At 63.3% G+C, this 14,627-nt stretch overlaps 1 protein-coding gene across 1 annotated transcript; it reads right to left on the bottom strand.

Annotated features, from left to right (window-relative positions):
* Positions 1–6,885: 6,885 nt before the first annotated feature.
* Arc (activity regulated cytoskeleton associated protein) lies at positions 6,886–10,254 on the bottom strand. The gene is made up of 3 exons (XM_005316120.3): positions 8,239–10,254; positions 7,880–8,019; positions 6,886–7,699 (listed from the first exon to the last, which is right to left on the bottom strand). Exon 1 carries the CDS (start codon positions 10,017–10,019, stop codon positions 8,829–8,831), a length of 1,191 nt encoding a protein of 396 aa, XP_005316177.2. The 5' UTR covers positions 10,020–10,254; the 3' UTR covers positions 6,886–7,699; positions 7,880–8,019; positions 8,239–8,828.
* Positions 10,255–14,627: the final 4,373 nt, after the last annotated feature.

The raw sequence follows: 14,627 nt of genomic DNA, 5'->3' as shown, positions 1-14,627 counted from the left end.
CAAGTTCACTATCATCTCTGATGGGCTTCCTGTCCACCAGCAGTCCAAGCCTCAGCATGACCCTTGATGTTGGAACGAAGTGTGATTTTACTTTATGCAGACGTTCTTCCGACATCTCTTTTCCACTATTGAGGCCAGAGATGGACTCCGGCTGCTCTCTTTTGGCCTAGTCTTGTCCCTGACTGTCCACAAAGTCTGGCTCAGGCCCCGATGGCTGTGAAGGACAGAGGCAGGTCTGGCTCTAAGCTGCCCATCTAGTAGGGGGAGACCAAGGTCAGTGGAGTTGGGACAGGAGCCCAGGCAAGCTCCAGGGGGGGCCTGTGCTGCAGACGGGCACCGTCTCTGCAGACGATGCTCAGGACCTCAGAGACGGCACCCACCATACTTTCTCATCTGTCTGGCCACCTCACGACCTCAGGCCTCAGAGGCCACCCCCACTGGCCCACAGGGCCTAGGAGCCTGAGCAGAGTCTTCTCCAGGGCACCTGCCTGGCCTAGGGGTGAGGGAGCTGTGGGTGAGGTGCCAGGGCCGCCCAGGGAGTCCAGATCAGCAGCCTCAGCCCCTGATCTCTGGGCTCACTGGGGCCAGACCAGCCCCACATGCTGTCCCCACCAGCCTTCTGAGGGCAAGGACATCGGGGTGGCCTCAGCAGGACCACACAACAGAAATGCCAAGAGCCCAACAAGACTCAGCATGTCCCACAAGCCCCAGCAGAAAAGATGTTGGTGACATTGACTGTGTCACGCCTTGGGTCTGACTGTCCCCCCAGGACTCATGGGCTGAAGGCTTGGTCCCTAAGGCAGCAGTGTTCAGAGTTGGGGCCTTGGGAGGTGCCTGGCACAGAGCCGCTACCCACTTTCCCCAGCTGCCGGCGGGTGTGCAACTGGGGACAGGTGGGCTCTGGTGACCCAAAAACAGCCCAAGTGCTGCCACTGCAGCGATGGGGAGACTGAGGCAGGAGGTGGGGACAAGAGGTGGCTCCCAGGGACATGCTGCAGGACCAAGGCCACTGTCACAGCCCTGAGTCGGGTCATACTGCTGGGGAGGCTGAGACTCAGCAGGGTGAAGTGAGTGGACCTGGTGGGCAGGAGGCAGGACCCAGCCGGATGCCGGGGTCAAGCAAGGTCAAGGCAGGCAGCAGGGAGGGATTCAAGGCTGCTGTGCTGGGGTGTCCCCAGACAGGGATGCCACCCACAGGGGTGACATAGGAGTGGCCGTGAGGAAAGGGAGTGTGGGCTGTGCCCTGGGTGGGGAGCTGGACACGCGGCAGAGGCTGTTTCTTATCACCCTGCCCTTGGCCCCGTGATGAAATCCCAGGAACCCTTCTCAGGCTGCCGACCCTCCAGCCCACGCACGTGTGTGCCCGCAACGCACACCACACATACCTGTGGCCCTGCAGGGACCTAAAAGCATCCATCAGGGATGCCGTGGGTACCCCAGCCTGGTTCCCATAGCAACGCCTGGATGGTGGAGAGAGGGGAAGGTGCAAATGCAGAGAAATCTCTCGTAAAGATCAACGGCTTCAAACTGAACAGCCAGCAGGGGAGACAGCCGTGGGGACAGCCCTGGACTTGGGCTGAGGCCACCAGGCGCAGGGCTGCGCAGCCCGGGCAGGGCAGCTGCTCCCGCCAGGAGTGCCTGGGCCAGGCCAGGGGGGGCAGACCTCAACCCCCTGGCAGCGGGGAGACGGGAGGGCACTGCCCACCAGGTCCACTCACTTCACTTAGCCTGCGGACAAGCTGTCCACGAGCCCCACGGCAGCCAATGGTCATCACCCCCTTCACAGAGCGGCCACACACAGCAGGGGGCATACGGCCAGGCTCCAAAAAGGCCTCGAGGGCGGCCCGGGCTCCCTAACAAAGGAGACAGAACCCTGTGGCCTGTAGAACACACGTCCATCTTCTTGGGGTCTGGAGGTCAGCCTGCCCTGCTCCCCGCTGGGCTCAATGGAAGGGCTGGCTAGCTCCCTGCGGGGGCTCGGTGGAGAGCCTGAACCCCCAACCTCCGCAGCCTCCAGGCAGCTCCCCGTGTGGGATTAGAAGCCGTGGCGTCTGGGGCAATTGCTCTGACCGGGCTCCGTCCTCAGTCCAGCTCTCGCCATCTCCCGTACCCTTCTCCTGGGCCTGGTGAGTGTACACTGGGTCCAGCCAGGGGGCTGGCTCGGCTCCTGACCTCAAGGTCATGCCAGGCCGGCAGCCCAACAGGAGGGGCGTGCGGATGCTGGGGGCTTCCCGCCCACCACAGGTAGGACTGCAGGACAGGGGACCTCGCTAGGGGCAGTACCCAGGGGTCTGCAACAGGGCTGGCACAGCAGGGGTTGGCCTGGGCAGAAGGCCTCAGGGGCAGAGGCTGGCTGGAGGGCTGCAGGGGAAGACCGGTCCAGGGGGATGTGCCTGAAGCAGATGATCCCACTGCCCAGTGGGGAGGGGCAACCTGGTGGGCCTTGAGGCTTGGGAGCCAGGGAGTCAGGCACCCACAGTCTTGCAGGTCCAGATGCCAGGGGGGCCCTGGTGGTCCAGGGCTGGATCGGAATCCCTGGTGGATCCAGGTCCCTACTCGGCCAGTCAACACTGCTGGGGGACTAGCAGGTCACCTTCCCTCTCTGGCTGAGAAACCTGCCTCATCTGGTCCCTGCTTCCCCCAGGGACCTACTACCAGCCCAGGAAGCTCAGCCCACACCCCCTCTGCTCTCTGCACACAGAGAGGGCCCCAGAGATGTGGAGGTCCGAGTGGATCACAAGCCTCTGGCTTCATCCAGAATCTGAGTTTCGGCTCTCTGAGGCCAGGCCCTGTTTTAAGGGCTATTGGGGCACCATCCTATCCTCAGCCCCTCTGCTGGGGGTGTCGGAACCTCCTGTGAAGTCCTCCTGGGTTGTTAAGTTGGGCCAACGTCTTCTGGAATGGACAGAGATGGGGGCATTGAATGGAGGAGGTTCCTGGCCCCCGTCACAGCCCTGCCTCCCATTCCAGTGGGGATGGGGAGGCTTGTTCCTCAGTGGCCCTGAGTGTGGAGAGATGAACTGACATTTTCCAGCAAGATCTTACCAGGTACTGAGCAAAGCAGAGGCAAGATAATTACAGGGATGGCCGAGGCTAAGAATAGCCTCCTCCACAGCCCAGCCTCCTGCAGGGAAGAGCCCGCAGCAGAGCCTGGAGTCCCGGCCAGAGAGGGGAACATGCCTCATGGTGAGGCCACTTCTGGGATCCTGCTGGTGGGGGCATCAAGGACTTCCTCGGGGGGTCACTCCAAACAGCGGGGTCTGGGGTGCCCGCTCATAGCAGTGGCACCTGGGTGGGAACTATCTCCTTGAGGAGGCCCGAGAGCAGGGCCCTGGGGAGAGGAGCTCGTCAGACTGTGGCCATTCCCCACAAAGAGGGCTCAAAGGCCCCCGGGGGACACCCAGAGTTTGGAGCAGTGGTGCCCGCCAGCCTCCTCCAAGCTGAAGAGGCACTGGGCCCTCCTGGCAGGGTCTCAGCTCTCCCCCAACTGGATACCCAAGCTCACACCACCTTGTCTGGCAGGGGTGGGAGGTGGGGCTCAGTGTGGGCCGTGGCAGGAGGTCACCTTGCCATTGAGGACGGTGGCTCCTGGAGTGGGTGACAGCTGGTGTCCCCTGCAGGGCACTACTGACTGGGGTCAGGGACAGAGCCCTGCACCCTGAGGCACTGGTGTCCACGCCAGCCCGACCAGCCCTCTGGTCTCCCAGGGACCACGGGGGACCACAGTGCTGCGCATACCTGTGCCCAACCAAGACTTGCCTGCCTCCTCCTGCTGGTCCTGGGCCGTCTTCCTGGGAAGCAGAGCCCAGGACAGGGGCACAGGCGGAGGCTCACTGAAGCAGAGCCCAGGTCTCCAGCATGGGCTTGAGGGGGGGCAGGCGGGCATCCGGCTCCTCGGCCATCCTGGGCGGCTCTGGTGTCAGGGCGCCCTGGAGGTGCTCCCCTTGGGCCAGGTGGGCCCTTTGAGACCACGTTGGTGAGCCATGGGCTACACCACCTCCCAAGGCACCGAGTCCCCAAACCTGCAGCCATGGCAGCGGAGCGGGTCACTGACAGGCCAGGAACACCTAGGGGCCAGAGCTGCTTGGGCTGCTCCCACAGGCCAGCCAGGGAACGGTGGCCTCTTTGGGCACCTCCACCTGCTTCTGTGGCCTTGCTGCCCCATCCTGGGTCAGGGGAGGCTGGGCTTGTGTCTGTCTGGGTAGTGCTGGGCCTTGGGCCTTGGGCCCCAGTGAGGAGAGTCACAGACCTTGTGATTTGTTCATCAGGTATCTGTCCTTGCAGAGAAGGACTGACCTCCTCTCTCCCCAAAACAGAGCCCCAGGTGTCACCTCCAAAGGACGCTGTCAGGGCCCATCATGCACCAAGGAAGCAAGTGCGGGGCCGGCCCAGGAGTCTGGTGATGAAGCCCCTCCCTCCGTGTTGGGCAGTGGCTGACCATAACAGCCTCGCATCCTGACTGGACGTGGCTCTGCCGCCTGTGGGACCCAGCCAAGTGCTGGTGTGGCCTGGGGAGGAGGAGCAGAGGGGAGCTATGCACCTTCAGGGCCAGGCGTGGCTTCCCAGCGTCACTGGACCCCTGGTGGAGGGGCAGGGCCTGCCCACCCCTCTCTGATCTTTGGGAAGGGGCTCTGCTTGGAAGGGCCTACTGATGGCAGGCGCTCGTCACCTGTCACTCAGACAGGACATCAGTGCCTCTGCAGCCCTCCTCTCCCGTGTCACCCTCACTGCCCTGGGGTGCACTGGTCTTGCCAAACCCAGGGAGGGTTTAGCATGCAGTTTCCAAATGGCCTCCCATGCTGCCCTCTGTGCCCCCCTCCCTCGTCCGCCTTCCTCTTTCTCTCCTCCTCCCCCAGCTCACCTCCAGGCTCCCCACCTGCAGACCCAGTCTGTACCCTTCAAAGAATCACCCTCACTGAGGGGGCAGCCCCACACTCTGAAGGGCCAGATCCTGGGTGGTGGTCTCTGTGCCCACAGGCCCTTGCTCCATGGAGAGGGCATATCTGCAGCAGGTCGAGGTGAGGAGCCAGGACTGGGCCCACTGGGCCATGGCCTCCTGCCCACCCTGGCCTGGGCTCCCCACCTGGGCTCCCCACAGCATTCTCTTGCACCTCCTTTCCCATTCTGAACAGTGCCCGTCACCCCCGCCCCGCCCCACCACGCGGCCTGCTTCAGGAGCTGCCTGTGGGTCCACGGGGCCTCGTGGCACTGCCCCCTCCTTGGCCTCGCGCCTCTGCAGCTCTCCCAGACCCCGGAGGTAGGGCCAGTGCGCAGCCGCACTCCAGCAAGCAAGGAGGCTCCTGGGTTGGACCCTGGGGCACAGCGGGTGAGACCCTTGGCCCCGCACAGCCTGACGCCCACCCTTTCATCCTGCTGCCCGCTCACCGAGGCAGACGTGATTTTAGAGAAAAGCACTGGACAGCATGGGGCAGCCCTAGGGTTTTATGCCTGTGCCCATCTGGCCAGAGGCCTCCCACCAAACTAGGTCTGCAGGTGGGCCCTCGAGCCTCCAGATGCCGGCCCCCAGTCCCGCCTCTGTTCCAGAACCTGAGGGTGGCCCTCTCTGTGTCCCAGGCTCCCTGACCCACAGTGAGACGAGGCTGAGTGGCCAGTGGTGCTCATGAGCAGGGTGACCAGGGTGGAGGCTACTTGGGGAGACTTCTAGCCTGGGGACTTGAGCCACAGGACTTGGGAGGTCCGTGGGCAGTTGGGCCACCCCGCCCCCCGCCCTGCGGCCAGGCCCTCTGCCTGCTCTGGGAGCAGAGGCACCGAGCTGCACCTCCAGCCCTCGTCAGCGATGGGGGTGACTGACGACAGGGAACGCGGCGTCCTGGGCTGCCACCTTTCATGTGAGCAGCACCTGTGGGGACAAAGTGTGGTCCCACCATGGGGCCCTCCTGCTGTCCCTGTCAGTCGCTGTCCCCATTCTTGTCAGCAGTTTCATTCTTTACAAGAAGTGAAGGCGAACAGGACAGAGGCAGCCCTTTTACCGTGGAGAGCTGCACTCAGGGCTGCCTGCTAGCCCTGCCTGGAGGGTGACATTTCCTGGTGGCAGGTGGCCAGGACACACACTCCATCTGTGCCTTGGCCCCCAGGCCTCCTCTGTGTCCCCGCAGGCTTCATCCTGCCCTCAGCAGGTGCAGCGAGGGCTGTGCTTTGGCCAGGCACCCAGCAGGGCCACCTCTACCCAGGCTGGACAGGGCAGGTTGCTGCCCTGCCCTGGCTGCCCCCCCCCGCACCCCTGTGAGCACAGAAACACCATCAGATGGGCCAGCACCTATACAGAGCAGTACCTACAGATGACCTGGTGGTCAGTCAGTCTAGCCCTCATCCAGCAGGGCCCTGAAAGCGTTCAGTAGGTGTGAGCAACACAGCCCCCACAGGCCACCCCTCCCTCCTCACAGAGGCCAGGAGGCTGGCTTCCCCCTCGCAGGGAGAGCTCACCTGGCAGGGGAGGAAAAGGAAGCCCAGAGACAGCAAGTCATGATCCCACAGCCAGGACCGAGGGTCCCTCCTGGCTGGACCCTGCTTTGGCCACACCCCTCCGGCTCCAGGGCCTGAGCAGGCTGTGGATCCAGCCTTGGCACACCCTGTACTCTTGCAGGACTTGGGGACTGTCCTCTGCTCAGAATGAACAGGGCTCCTGCCCCACTGCCTTGGGCCTGGGCTGCAGGGGATGGTCTCTGGGGTGCAGCCCTCAGGTTTCTATAGGCTGAGACAGGACCCTGGGTTTCTCTTGCAGGGGGGAAATGTAGCAGTGTTCCCCTGCCCCCAGACCCTCCCTGCACCATGCAGGCTCCACAGTTACCCCTCAGGCCACAGGGCCTCCCTCAAAGCTCCCCTCTAGCCAACCCACACCCCCAGAGAGGCATCAGGAACACTCCACAAGTTTCAGTGTTTTATTAACAAAATCTTATAAAAACAGTCTGTCTTCGAGGTAAGGTGGCAGGGATTCTGGCCTGGCAGGACTTTCAAGGCGTAGTTTGTGTAGGGGGGAGGCACACCCTCTGAGGTCTCCCCAGGCCCCAGGACCTCCCTGCAGCCTGTGCTGGCCAATGAGCATGAGTTATGGCTTATGTGCAAAAATAAAATCTGTGGGGGCGGGCAGGGGCACAGGGTGGAGGATTCATCAGGTCATCTGCAGAGTTGGTCCCCAGAATCCGGAACCCCAATGGGCAAGGCAGAAAGAGGAACCTCTAAAACTTCAGTCTGGGCTGCTCCAGCTGCAGACATGAGTGGTCCAGGGTCTAGCCTGAGCAAAAGCAGGGCCAGGGCAGAACAGAGAGCCTGGGACAGCCCAGGAGCAAAGGCCTCAGGATCTCCTGGGGCTGGCCTGGGGGCTGCTGGAGGGGCTGGGGCCCTGGCCTCGGGGCTCCTAAAAGGATCTGGCAGGAGGCCATGGCCACGCAGCACGCAGGGACTCCCTGCTGGAAGAGCCAGGGTAGTGGACCCTGGCTTTGGCTGCAGTGGCTCTAGGGGCAGGGAGCTGGCAGCCAGCGGGGCGGGCATAGCGGCAGGCCCTGGCCCTCACGCCGGTCCATCCTCACCACCAACTCTCAGGCCGAGCTGGGGTGCTGCCCAGTGCCAGAATGCCTCCTCTCTGCAGCTGCCCTCTCTCAGCTGCCCTGGGGCTGGCCGCCTCGAGAGAGGGGAAGACAGTGCCAGGCTCAGCAGCAAAGACTCCCAGGCAGTCAGAGACCTGAAGGAGAGAAAGCACAGCCATCAGCAACAGAGCAGTGGGCTCACAGGCAGGACTGGGGGCAGGTTCTTGGGCTGGAGCCCCCAGGGTCCAGGCACAGACTCTCAGCTTTCAGGGTGAGCGCATGCCTGGGCAGGATGGCAGAGGGGCAGTCTGAGGCAGGAAGAATGGGGCTGTTACCTGTTGTGATTCTCCTGGCTCCGAGTGCTGGCTGCTGCCTCAGCCGGATTTGAGGACTTGGCCCCTCTGGGACTGTGTGCCCGCCACAGCTGAGTCACTGAGCAGAGCTCAGACCCTGCGCGTCTGGCATGAATCACTATCTGAGATGAGAAGCACAGGGTCCCGGTGAGCAGGCTGAGCCAGCTCCTCAGCACTGCCTCCCACCCCAGCCCACTCCTGATCCTGGGGGTCTCTCTGCACCCCCACGATGCCATCCCGACCCCATCTTTGCAGCCTCGGAGCCTCAATGGGCTCACTTGGAGAATGAACTGGGCCCTGGACCCTCTCAGCTCTAAGATGCCACAGAGGTGGGGACTCACCTAGGGGCCAGGAGGCGCCAGGATGTCAGGTCTGCTGCTGCTGCTGCTGCTGCTGCATGTGCAACTTAGGTGCTCCCTGAGAAGGGAGTTGTGCTGCCCAAGGCTGGCCGTCTGCCCTGGAGGGCGACGGGAGTGCCAGCTGGCTCTGCAGTGTCTGCCAGGAGTGGGTGGTGTGCCAGAAGTTGAGGTTCAGCACTGGTTCTGCCTTGCCTTCTGCCCGGGTGCCCTGTTGAGCGGTCTCTGCCTTCTGGACACTTGGTTTCCTGTGTGCCCAGAAGCACTGGAGCAGAATGAGGAAGCTGGAGATGTTCTACAGTGGCCTGAGTGCAGAGGGTAGGGCTGCCCCCAGGCCCAGGCAGGCAGGCCAGGAAGACAGAGGTGGGGTGACGCAGGAGCCCTGCAGGGGAGGAGCTCCTTGCTGCTCAGGGCTTTGCACACATCTGGGTGGCATGTCTGTGATTAGGGCCTGAAGGCTGAGGGTGCCTGTTGGATGAGGAATGCCCCAGTGGGTATCAGTGCCAGATCAAGTCCTGGTTAGCAAAAGCCACAGCTTGGCCGTGGTGGGCAGGCTGGGGGCCCTGGGCTGCCCTCTATTCAGGCTGGGTCCGGTCGCTGGCCACAGACTCGCTGGTGAGGGCGGGAGTGAGGGCCTCTGCTTCGTCCTCAGTGGGCACCTGGGGGCCGGCTGGCTCAACCTCCTGCTCCAGGCCGTCCTGCACCTCCATGCCCCTCTGGATGAGCTGCTCCAGGGTCTTGGGCAGTGGGTGGCGCAGGAAGCGCTTAAGCTTGGGCTGCAGGGTGCCCACCACATACTGGATGATCTCCTCCTCCTCAGCGTCCACGTACAGGGTCTGGTACAGATCCCGCTTGCGCCACAGGAACTGATCCAGTGGCTCACCCTGCTTCTGTGGCAGGTCCAGCTCCCGCTGGATGGCCTCTCGGGACAGGGTGCCCTCGCTGTACTGCAGGAACTCCTTCTTGAATTCCACCCAGTTCTTCACAGAGCCCTGCTTGAACTCCCACCACTTCTTGGCTGGCCCATTCATGTGGTTCTGAATCTGGGATAGCCAGTACTCCTCAGAGCCACCCACCTGCCGCAGGTATTCTTCCAGGTGGCTCAGGAACTCCCGTGGGTCCTCGAAGATCTGAGTGTCCACACCCGGGCTTGGCTGCCCGTCCTCTCCAGGCCCCCAGGGCTGGTACTGCTGGGCTTCAGCTGGTTCTTGACCCGGCAGCTCACCAGCAGCGGGGGGCGGAGTGATGGCATAGGGGCTGACTGTGTAGTCGTAGCCGTCAGTCTCGTGGCAGTAGCTCTCAGGACCCCCCACGCCCACGGAGACCGTGTGGCGGCCTGGACCGTCGCCCACCGGGTACTTGCCGCCCATGGACTCCAGGCGGTCGGCCCACTTCTCCAGTCTGTAGAAGACCTCCCGCCACACATGCATCTCGCGCTTGACCCAGCGCTCCAGGTTGGCGATGGTCTCCTGGCAGCGGTACAGGCAGGCCTTGATGGACTTCTTCCAGCGCTGCGAGTCGCTCGTGGGCACGTAGCCGTCCAGGTTGTTCTCCAGCTTGCCCACCGACCTGTGCAGCCCCTTCAGCTCGCGCTCTACCTGCTTGGACACCTCGGTCAGCAGGTGCCGATGGGTCCTCCGCACGTGCTCCAGCATCTCGGCGCGGCACTTACCGATCTGCAGGATCACGTTGGGCTTGGCCGCAGGCCCGCCCCGCGGCCCAGGGTAGGCGTGGAGGCCGCCGCTTGTCATGTGGTCCAGCTCCATCTGCTCGCAGGTGGCCGCGCTCCGGACCGGTCACGAACTACTCTGGGACAGGCGCGGTGAGAGCGCAGGGAGCCGGCGGCGGTGGCGGCGGGGCGTGGGGCGGCTGGCGGAGCGGCGGGAGCCCGGGTGCGGGAGCCGCGGTGCTGCGGCAGGTGCGGCAGGTACGGCAGGTACCTTGCGGCAGAGGCTGAGAGAGGACGCGGCGCCCGTGCTCTGCGCCGAGCGGCTGCCGCGGGCTCTTTATGCTGCCCGCGGCCCGTGGGCGGCCCCTGCCGAGCCCGGCTCCCATTGGCTCAGCCGCAGGCTCCCGCCAGCGTCCCGCCCGCGCCCGCCGCCGCAGGCCCCGCCTCTCCCGCGCCCACTCGCACCTCCCGGGCGGGCGCCCAGCGAGGACCCGCCCTCTGCACGCTCCGGGTGACTAATCCGCTCCCCTGCGCACCTCCCACCGGAGACGCAGGCTCCTTCACCCTGCGGGCACTCGGGGGATGCGCTGGGGACCAGCGAGTCCCCGCGCCCTAGCCAGCGCTGGGCCATGAGGGTGGGCAGGACCAGGTTGTTTACCCGCTGCGACCGCCCAAGGTCTCAGAATATCTTACCTAAAAGCAGCAGGGCCCGCTGGACGCTGCCCTTCTAGATCCTCGCTGCCCCTGCCCCTGCTCATCGCGGCTTTGCAGTATGAGCAACAGCGGAAGAGCCCTGCAGGACCCTTCCCCTGGGAGCCCCCCCCCCCCCCCCCGTCCTCACCTGCGGGTTCAGTGGTATATACACACACACACACACATACACACACTCCTGTCCGTCCCTGCCCCCACTTCCTTGAGTCCAGGTGCTGGCCTGGTCCTCTCAGCTCTGTGTGAGACATGCACCCAGGCAGTCTGCTTGGGCACCAGTTGTGTGACACCCAGCAGTGTGGCCATGGTTGAACAGGACTGCACAGTGCCCGCAGCCAGGTCTTTGGTGCAGATTTTACTTGGGCCTCCAGGTGATCTGGAAGTTGCTACCTGGGGATAAGGGATGAGGGTTGGAAGAGATGCGGGGTCACTCAGCCTCCCAAAGTGCTGACCCCAAAGCCCCAGGTCACAGCCATAACCTGTCCAGAAGCTGCAAGACTGAGGATGGAACAGGAGGAGGGGCAGGGAGGAGGGGCAGGGATGCTGGCAGCACAGAGATGCAGAGGAAAGCAAGAACCATATAAGGAACGGGGCTCCGGAAGCTGCGGTTCCCTCGGGAGGGAGGCCCCTTCCGCTTCCCTGGCAACCGCAGTGCCGTGGGGGAGGGACATCCTTTCTGGATTACTCCAATGCAGGATGGGTTAGTGTGGTTCTCACATCCTCTGATGTTACCTAGAAGCAGGTGACACACTAATACCACCTCAGAGAGCCACAGATGCTTAGTGACAACCAGGATACCTTATCCCCGCTGCTAGTCCCTTCCCTCTCTCAGACTCATGCACTACACACTCATGCCCCCCACTCAGAAACCCCCAGCATTCGCCCCCACTCAGCACCCACGTACACACTCATGCCCCCCACTCAGAGCCCCACTTACACACTCATGCCCCCCACTCAGCACCCATGTACACACTCATGCCCCCCACTCAGAGCCCCGTACACGCTCATGCCCCACGCTGTCTTGCTCACACACTGGCTGCAATCTCCATGCCTTGCCTGAACCCACTGCCCCCACCCCCTGTCTCTGGAGCCTCAGCCCCCCTCACAGCCAGCCTTCTCCTCCTTTCCCCCCTGGGCTTCCGCCCCTGAGGGAATGTCTTTCTGGCAAAAAAAAAAAAAACTCCCCAAAAATGGCTCTCCTGGCATTTCTAATTAAAGGCAAGTGGGCGGGCAGAGAAGGGAGGGCGGAGGGGCACCTCCGAGCTGGGAGGGAGAGCAGGCAGAGAAGCTGCGAGAACAGGGACCCTGAGTCTTCACACCGAGGATTCCCAGAGGAGGAGGCCGCAGGTCCTGTGCCTGACCCTGAGATGTCTGGTCTGGGCAAGGGTCCCCAAGGGGACCAAAGGACTGTGTCGATGGGTTGGGCTGATGAATCAGCTGGACACAGACCGGTCCTGTGTTTCTGAGCGTGGGAGCCAGTGCTTCAGTGACCAGGGCTAGCCCTCCATGTTTAAAAGCCTGACCATGTGGCCCTGGGTGGATGGCTCTCAGGCTTCTAACCCCCAGAGGTCTCCAGCTCCCCTCTCTACTCTGACCCTAGGTCAAAGCCAAAGACAGGCTTCCCAGAGTGGGAGGTTGGGGTGAGGGAGCAAAGATTGGGATGGCCATAGGCATGGAGCCCTGCGTGCTGGTCTGGAAGGCCAGTCCCCCCGGGGGCCAGGCCTGGACAGGGCAGGCAGTGCTCCAGGTGGTCCAGGGAGGATGCCGCGTGTTCAGATGCATGGCACTCACACCCCTCCCTGACCACCGAAGAGCTGGACAGGTGGCCCCAGGCAGACCTTGTGGGTGGAGTGCATACTCTGGTCAGTACAGCACAAGGACAAAAGCTGGTGGCAAAGGAGTCCCCGCCCCCTCACCACGTCTGCAGAAGCTCTGAACTGCAGGTCCTGCAGTGACAGGTGACAGGTGACAGGCAATAGCAGCTGCTCTGGGAACACTTAATCGCTGCCCAATTATCGCCCCAGAAGCCTTCAGCAAACTCCCGCTGGATCCTGGGGCTCTATTCTTCTGCCTCTGGGCATGGGCCTTCTGTCACAGGGCCTGCACTCCCACAGCTGTCCACCCCCAAGAGGGCAGGGCACCAAATGCTGACCCCCAGCCCCAGCAGGCCTGGGAGGGGACTGGGGGACCTTCACTCCCAGAGCCAAAGTGGGCTGTTTCTTCAGGTGTAGTCTGAAGAAGGAGGTGCCCCAGGGGAGGGAGAGGGAGAGGGAGTGGCCACAGAGGGTCTGCAGCACTAGGATCTAGGTGCCCCTGGCTCAAGCTATTCTCCCCTCCTGCCCCCGGGCTCCAGTAGCCTAGCACCAAGCTCTAACCCTGTGACGCTGACGTGCCTCTTTAAGATGGACTCCCCCTCTCTGCAGAGCTCACCCCCCAGTGTCTGGCCTCTCTAACCCCCCTCCAGAGCCCCCTCCCTTCCTGAGTCTGCTGGGTGACATGCTTTCTGATAGGACTCACACCTGCCCCCAGGGTCCCCACAGCATGGGCCCCCAGAGGGACTGCCTGTCCCCTGCATCTCCCCCCCCCCATGTAGGGCTGCCCAGCTGTTCCTCCCTGACCCCAAGGAAGGTGTTTCCCTGCCAGGCTGTGCCTGGACACAACCTGGCCAGCCCAGGGGGCCATTCCAAGTCCAGCCTGCTCCTCCCGTTCACCCTGCTGTGGAGCAGCCGAGGGCGTGAAGACACTCCGTGAGGGCACCCGCACATGTGCACATCTCATGCCCGTGTGCACAGGTGTGTATGCTCAGCCTGTGCGCAGGCAGGCTGACCATGTGTGCAGGCACATGTATACGCTCATACTTGTATGTGTATAAACAGGAACTCCCCGATCAACTGCCTTGTGCTCCAGGGCCCCTGCTGCCCACTTTGGCCTGGGTTGTAGCCCCCAACCCAGTCCTCACCAAGCAGGAGGCCAGGGAAGTGGGGTGATCTGTCTATGCCAGATGATGGCAGTGCTCCTGACACTTGGTGTGAGGGGTGCACAGGGTTGGGCATGCAGGCTTCCTGCCCTTGGTCTGGCTGAACTTCTTGTCCAGCCCCCATGTCCAGGCTCCCTAGTCCTACTGCCCTGCAGGGTCAGGTGAGGTGGCCTCATTCTACTGCCAACCACTGCCCAGTGGGGATGGGAGAAAAGGACAGGCTGACCCTGTGCCCCCCGAGAACCCTTCCAAGCCCAGGGTCCTGGCCCAGATCTGGAGATGGTCTCCAGGCCACTGCTTCAAGCCAGGTGTTCCCTTCTGTCCTGCCCAGGGGTCCCAACTGCAAGGCCTGCTGGCCTTGGCCCACAACCTGCCCCCAGCCCCCACCCTTCCTTCTCAGCACAGGGCAGGGCTCCCCAAGGTGCTGTGTCTGGGGTCAGGAGTGCATCTTGGAGCCGGGAGTGGGCCTGACCCAGACCGGGCACCTGGCCAGAGTCTGAGGAACCCAGAAAGGCACCTTCTCCCTCCCTTTCTCGTCAGAGGACTTGGCAGGTGCTCACCTGAGCCCAGCCTTTCCCTCTGTAGAAGGGGTCAGAGTGCCAGGGCTAGGTGTCCAGTAAGGCTGCAGGACACAGGGAGCTGCCCGGAAAGCCAGGGGTCCCCTGCCTCCTGCCAGGAGCCCCCTTCAGAATGTCACCCCTGGACAGAGGCGGGGAGGTGGCTCACCTGGCCCCTCAGGGGAGGGTCCTGGGTACATCCTGCCTGCGGCCTCTGCCCCCCTGCGTTGGCACTGACCCGGGGGCGGGGCCACTGCAGAAGACCTCCCACAGCCCCACACAGAAGCCCCCTGCCATCTCTGTGGCCAGCCTGGGCTGCAGGAGTGGGGGCGGGGGAGGCCAGGCCCAGGGACCCCACCAAGGGCCTGGGCTGAGACTGGGAGAAGAGACCAAGGAAGGGAGAAAGGTGGAGGTGGGGGTAAGCGGAGGCAGAGAAAGATCCAGAAAAGTGGCTGATGTCACT

Source organism: Ictidomys tridecemlineatus, chromosome 7, assembly GCF_052094955.1.
Source record: "Ictidomys tridecemlineatus isolate mIctTri1 chromosome 7, mIctTri1.hap1, whole genome shotgun sequence".
Lineage (NCBI taxonomy): Eukaryota > Metazoa > Chordata > Mammalia > Rodentia > Sciuridae > Ictidomys > Ictidomys tridecemlineatus.
Note: the sequence above shows the minus strand (reverse complement) of the source record. Positions and strands in the feature narration are given on the sequence as shown.

What these genes read in the sequence shown, in the direction of transcription:
- Arc (XM_005316120.3), bottom strand. Translation starts at nt 10,019, where the DNA reads ATGGAGCTGGACCACATGACAAGCGGCGGCCTCCACGCCTACCCTGGG.